We start from the raw sequence: 5680 nt of genomic DNA on the forward strand, positions 1-5680 counted from the left end.
AGTGCAGAATTAACCGTCTGAGTACTTTATCACTTTGAAGTGAAGCGCAACCTGATTTACCGGTTACATGCTGTTTCCTCCCTTTGTTTCCACTTAAGCCTCCTCTCTCGTATACCCGGAAGTTTGTTACGTAGCCGTTGCTCAGGGAGTTCTGTACGCCGCTGAGTGGTATTGCTCGCTTAGTGGAGCGATTTACTCCCCAGATTTGTTATGTGAGGAGTGATCGCTGATGAAGTTGATATGGTCCGTGTTTCAGATCGCTGAATTGACGCACAATAGCATATCTTCTGAGTTCTGCACTGCCCCCCTGTACTATCGCTGTTTTGAATGCTGTTGTCAGGTGTTGTCGGTTGGGCCAGTGGCAACTTTTATCCCTGCAGCCCTATCTCGCAACCCCTAGAGCCTGTAGTCGTTAGGGTTGTTGTGACGGTGTTTTAACTTTGTGGATGTGTGATTCTTCATGTGGTGGCGGTCGTAGTTGACTTTTTGGTCTTGCCTTGAGCTATTGATATCGAGCGCCCTGTTATAGTCTTTGACCGGCACAGTTTACTTAAATTTCTTTTGTTTAATATGAATGCTAAGTAGGGAATAGCGAGTCTGCGCCCTTTGGCCCTTCTCGGACATGTCATTGTTTGATGATGATGATGATGTGGGGTCTTCAGTTTCGTCCACTGAGGGCGATCTTAACGAGAGTGTTGTACCCATGAGCACAGTAAGGACGGGCGGGGTTTGTGTGAAGACTGAAGCTAAGACTAATGGACCTCGCACAGGACTTGAGGATGTGCACCGGTTTACGCTTAGCGTTGAGGAAACGCAGCGGGCAGAGGAGCGGAGGCGTGTAGAGGCGAGTAAAAGACTTTTACTATCAACTGACGGTGGCTTAATTCCGAATTCGTGCGGCGGTCCTTCATCTCAGGAGCGGAGTCGGTTCGGGTCCTCTATAGCGGAGGCTCTCCGTCTTCGTAGTGAAACACGGGAGAGGGTGCTACTACAACGCATTCTGAGGCAGCGGCGAGAAGAGGAGGGCAATGAAGAGTTGGCGGAGAAGGATATGGAGGTTGGTGTATTTATCACTCCGCAGTACCTTAGTGCTCTCAAGCGTCAGAGAAGTACGCGAGCGACATCCCCCGGAGGTCTTGCAAAGCAAACAGAAAACACGGAGGATATGGACCCACTGGAGTTGTATGTGCAAGAGTTGGAGGAAAGACGTCGGGTGGTGGGAAAAAAAGATCATGACTCGTCTGATGTTGGCACCAACAGGAACGATGGGGGTAGGGACCAAGATATGGGGCTGAGAGTGCACTCGGCACAGGTTGTTTCAGGAAATAAGCAACCGGAACATGTGGAACGAAGTGGTGTGACGGGCATTCCTTGCGGCCACGATGTTGTCTATTCTGTGAAAGCAAGTAGTGGCGCGTGGGTCCCCACTGGTACTAACGGCGCTGTAATTGATGTTTCCGGCGCGGCCGCACCAGCATCTCCGAGTCCGACGGCGAACTCCGCGACCCCCCAGGAGGCGCTGCAGGAGGTTAGATGGAGACGGCAAAAGCCGCGTGCGGACCGTTCGTTTATAGAGTCCGCAGCCACACGGTTTAATAGACGATCTATGGACCGTTTTGTGTAAATTAGGACTTCTTGAAATGGAAAGGGCATGCAACGGATTGTTTTGTGCTGTTGGGCTTGACTACCTGACGATCTCCTTCCGCCTGTGTGAGTCGTTCGGGACCGGAAGGAAGTGCGTGTGCATTAGTGATAGGGGTCGTGCTTCGCCGCTGTTGTGCTTGTGTAAACTAAGGTGGGAAAGATAATTGTGGAGAAGTAAAATTTTCTGTCATTACCACTGCGTGTGCTGCCTCATCTTCCTCATTACCTTCTCAACTCATACGCGCTTATCTACTAACATTTTGTTTGTTTGCAAAACGAAACACCAAGAAACAAGTGCCTGAAGAGGACCAGGGTGCGTCGCCGACTCGAATATAACCGGTTACACCGTACTGGGAAGAGTAGAGAAACTGTACGGTTGCGCCACAGCCTCGCAATCCTGTTTACCTCGGTGGCTAAATCCCATCCTAAAGGGGGGGCGAGGAGGACACAAAGAAGCAGGAAATAGCGCAGGGTTTCGAGAGTAACTTATCACCTTGTCCTCGTTGAGCACAAAGTTTCGTTTTCTTTTACTTCTCTGTAAGGAGTTAGTCTAAGAAAACTTGCAAGTGGAAGGGGGGAACACAGCTTGTGGCACTTGTCGGGCCTTGTCGGTCTCTCCGTGTTGCTTCTTATCTTCGCTTGGTTGCTGAAGGACCCTCTAGCTCCACCTCCGGTATATTCGGGGGTGTGTGCGTACTCTATTCACTACTCTTGTTTGTGTGTGCGTCTCCGTTGCCTGATTTGTAAGCGGCGGCGGGTGCTGGTGACGGATAGAAGCACCAATAAGTCGAGGAAGTGTAAGGGTCCCTAAAGAAGATTGGTGTAAATTGACGGATCAGTTGTTAGCGATTAAGGAGCTTGGAGCACGTTGCAGGTGGGGCAGTCAACGTATTCACTGTAGGCTCGTCGGTGGCAGTTTTCTCCACACAAAGCGTGCATCACTTTGTGCATCTTTTTTCCTTTCCGAGTGGTTGTGTACCCGTGCCTTTATTACCCTTGTCCGTGCTGCCGTTCGGAGTTGTAGAAGAACCGACTGTGTGATTGCGCTCGTAGGAATTATAGGTTGCTGAGTAAGACGAGGGGCGCGAACAAGTTGGGTGAGTCAAGGTGTGATATATAAAGAGTGTGTGTGCGTACAATCCTTTTCCCGTCATCCACAGTTATCATGACATTGTCTGTCGACACCGCGATTGGGGACACCGCCATATGCATGGAGAGGTCATGTGATGCTCCTACACCTACTTACGCAGTCAAAACGCGGGCCATGGTGTTGAGCGGCGGTAGTGGCTGTACGCTCTCCAGGTGTCGTCGACTTGGGCGCTCCGCCCGCCAGAGATCGCCTTCGAATAAACGGTTCTCGGGAAGGATGTCAGCGGCATCCGTGACGCCCTCAGGGGGCCCAGTTATGGACAGGAGCGGCACTGGGTATGTTGATGTTTGTCGTGGTGGTGAATGTGCTCCGATGCTTTGCAGGTCAGGGGGATGCGATCACGGTGTTTCCATTTTTGCGGCGGCCGCGACGCCGGCTGCCGCGGTACCGTTACTCGACGGTACTGTTGCAGCGGAATGCACGAATGGTGCCGGTGGGATGCCAGCTGATGGTAGTCGTTGTGTGACTCAGTTGTACGACGCGGGCGCAAGCTTGAGGAATGAATCTGGTCGACGGTATCGAAACAACTATTCTTGCCATTACAGCAACAGTGGTGGTAGTGGTTATTGTTGTTGCAGTGCGTCTTATCGTGGCCAGAAGGGTCACAAGGGCGGTCAAAGCCAGGTGTTTCACAATTCACCGCTTTTCATGGGGAACGGTGGCAATCTGCCTCCCAATCGTGGTGTAATTTCGAACTATCACTATCACCATCACCCGCCCTGTGGAGCCTCGCACCATCACCACCAAAGGTGTGCTGTGCGTTCCCATCGTCGTCGTGGATTCGGTGCCGCTGCTGTGGAGGCGATTCGCAGTAGGTTTCAGGCAGGGGCTACCATGTCGCATCACGCACCACCACTTTCCGCTGTGAAATGCAATAGACAAACTAAGCAAACTGCTAGTAACGGGGATCAAGAGCCACGGCAGGCATTTCAGGTCCCCCTCCCAAGGTCGAAGGCGGCTGCCGGAGTAACCCAACCCTCCGCGACGTCATGTGATGCTGGTGTTGTGAGGCCATCGAAGGGCGATTTCAGAATTGAGATGGATACTCCTTTTTCAGCCACAGACTCAATGAATGACCCTGTAAACGGTTCTTCACGGCTCTCTGGCATTGCACCACTTTTCGACCTTGCGATACAGCAGCTCATCCTTGAGTGCGATCGACGGGTTGCCAACGCTTCTGGGACGGCGTGCGCCAGTGCGCACAGTCCCTCTAACTCGTGCAATTCTCAAAAGCAGTCTTCAGCGCATTTCTCCGTTAACACTCATTCCTTTGATATGCCAACGGCATCCCACACGAAGACCACCTTCGCGCAAACACCGAAGGAGTCGTCGTTTGCCACGTTTGCCGTTGAGCAGGCACCTCTGGAGGGAGGCCAATTGGAGTCTCCGCACCGGGATGCGGAAGCTGAGGTGATGGCTAGGGACGGTGCATGCACGACTAAGCTCCACCGTGTTGAGCCACGGTTGGAGGAGCGGGTGACCGCCCGTCGGGAAAACCACGTGGGTAACGTTGTTGGTAGGCTGTTTAGGGATCAATCGGAGGATGCCGTGGACCTCGGGAGCGACTGTTCCAAGTTGCAGTTGCTCATCGTGTCAGTTGGGCTGACTGTGTCATTTGGAGAGTCGGCTCCGTTGGTATTAATCGGCACGCTCATCTATTTGTTCCGTATTGTCAAGCGGTGTGATTCTGAGTATTCGAGCGTAACCGCAGCGAATTGGTACCGACTCACAGCTGTCGCCCTGCTGGTTGCTACAAAAATGTACGTTGATGGTTCAGGTAGCTGGAATGAGTGTTTTTCGAATGCCACTGATATACCTTTAAAAGAATTGAACAAGCTGGAGATCGACTTCCTTTTCTTGCTTGACTTTGACGCGCTGATCACGGAGGAAGAGGTCGAAGCTCGTGCTGATTGGATGGACTCTGTTGCCAGCCGACACGATATGATGACACCCCTGCGGACATTTGTATTGGGGAGCAGCTGTGCCCCTTCATGCGTGGCGACTCCCTTGTCTCCTGCTGCTGACGAGGCGTTTCGGTCGGTTCCACTTGGTTCTTCCAGCAACATGCCGTCAACCCCATTGTCCCTTACACCATCCAATATGACACCGGTGAATTGTTTCTCAACTCCATTTACCCAGTCAAGACCAATCCGCAACCAGTGTGTCGGTTCTTTGGTTTCTGGTGTTGATGCGAGTGACAAGCAGCAGCAGCAAACGCGGCCTTCAAGCATGCGTCGTTTGTCCTCATCACTGTGCCCCTGCGATCGCATGAGCCCCTTGCCACTGTCTGTGTCGAGTCTGTCTCTAACGGAGAGACTCTTTTCGGTTGTTCATGCACCTGCCGAACCAGAAACACCCCCAAGTCTCCGTCGTTTTGCTCGCCAAGATGATGAACCTGTATCTCCGTTGACACCACCCGACCAGGAGAGGATGTCCCCAGTATTTTTCTTCTGTAACGCGACTCGGGGGAGACGTTGTAATGCGATGACGGCAGTTGGGGAGAAAACAAATAAGACATCGCCGGCAGGCAGTGCAGTGCAGTACCGCGTCTCTGCAGGTGTTGCCGGTGACGCCTGGAACGGTGATGAAATGGATGAGGAGGGGGGAACGCCTCCGCACCCGCGGCGTTGTATTCTCTCACCACCCACACAGGAAGCAGCGCCACTGCCTCCGCTGGGTATGACAGACTTCCACCACCGTCTTCCCAGGAAATAAATGTATATTGACAGCCTCTTAAATAAATCGTGTATGATGTTTGTTGAATGTTTCTGCTGGTTCAAGCGTTAACAACAAAAATAGAGGTAAGAAGGAAGATCATAGGGTATGGGAGGTGCGTCGACTTTTTTGTTTGTTTGTTTGTGATAGGAACTTCTGAGAGGGGGGGGG

General features: G+C 52.2%; 2 protein-coding genes across 2 annotated transcripts; both read left to right on the top strand.

The window, feature by feature from the left end:
• Positions 1–622: 622 nt before the first annotated feature.
• On the top strand, positions 623–1624 carry TEOVI_000191600 (uncharacterized protein; the record flags this gene model as incomplete). Its single annotated transcript, XM_067225072.1, has 1 exon — positions 623–1624. One exon carries the CDS (start codon positions 623–625, stop codon positions 1622–1624), a length of 1002 nt encoding a protein of 333 aa, XP_067081173.1.
• Positions 1625–2809: 1185 nt separating this feature from the next.
• On the top strand, positions 2810–5509 carry TEOVI_000191700 (CYC2-like cyclin, putative; the record flags this gene model as incomplete). The annotated part of the gene is made up of 1 exon (XM_067225073.1): positions 2810–5509. One exon carries the CDS (start codon positions 2810–2812, stop codon positions 5507–5509), a length of 2700 nt encoding a protein of 899 aa, XP_067081174.1.
• Positions 5510–5680: the final 171 nt, after the last annotated feature.

This window comes from Trypanosoma equiperdum (genome assembly GCF_001457755.1).
Source record: "Trypanosoma equiperdum strain OVI genome assembly, contig: ctg_453, whole genome shotgun sequence".
NCBI lineage: Eukaryota > Euglenozoa > Kinetoplastea > Trypanosomatida > Trypanosomatidae > Trypanosoma > Trypanosoma equiperdum.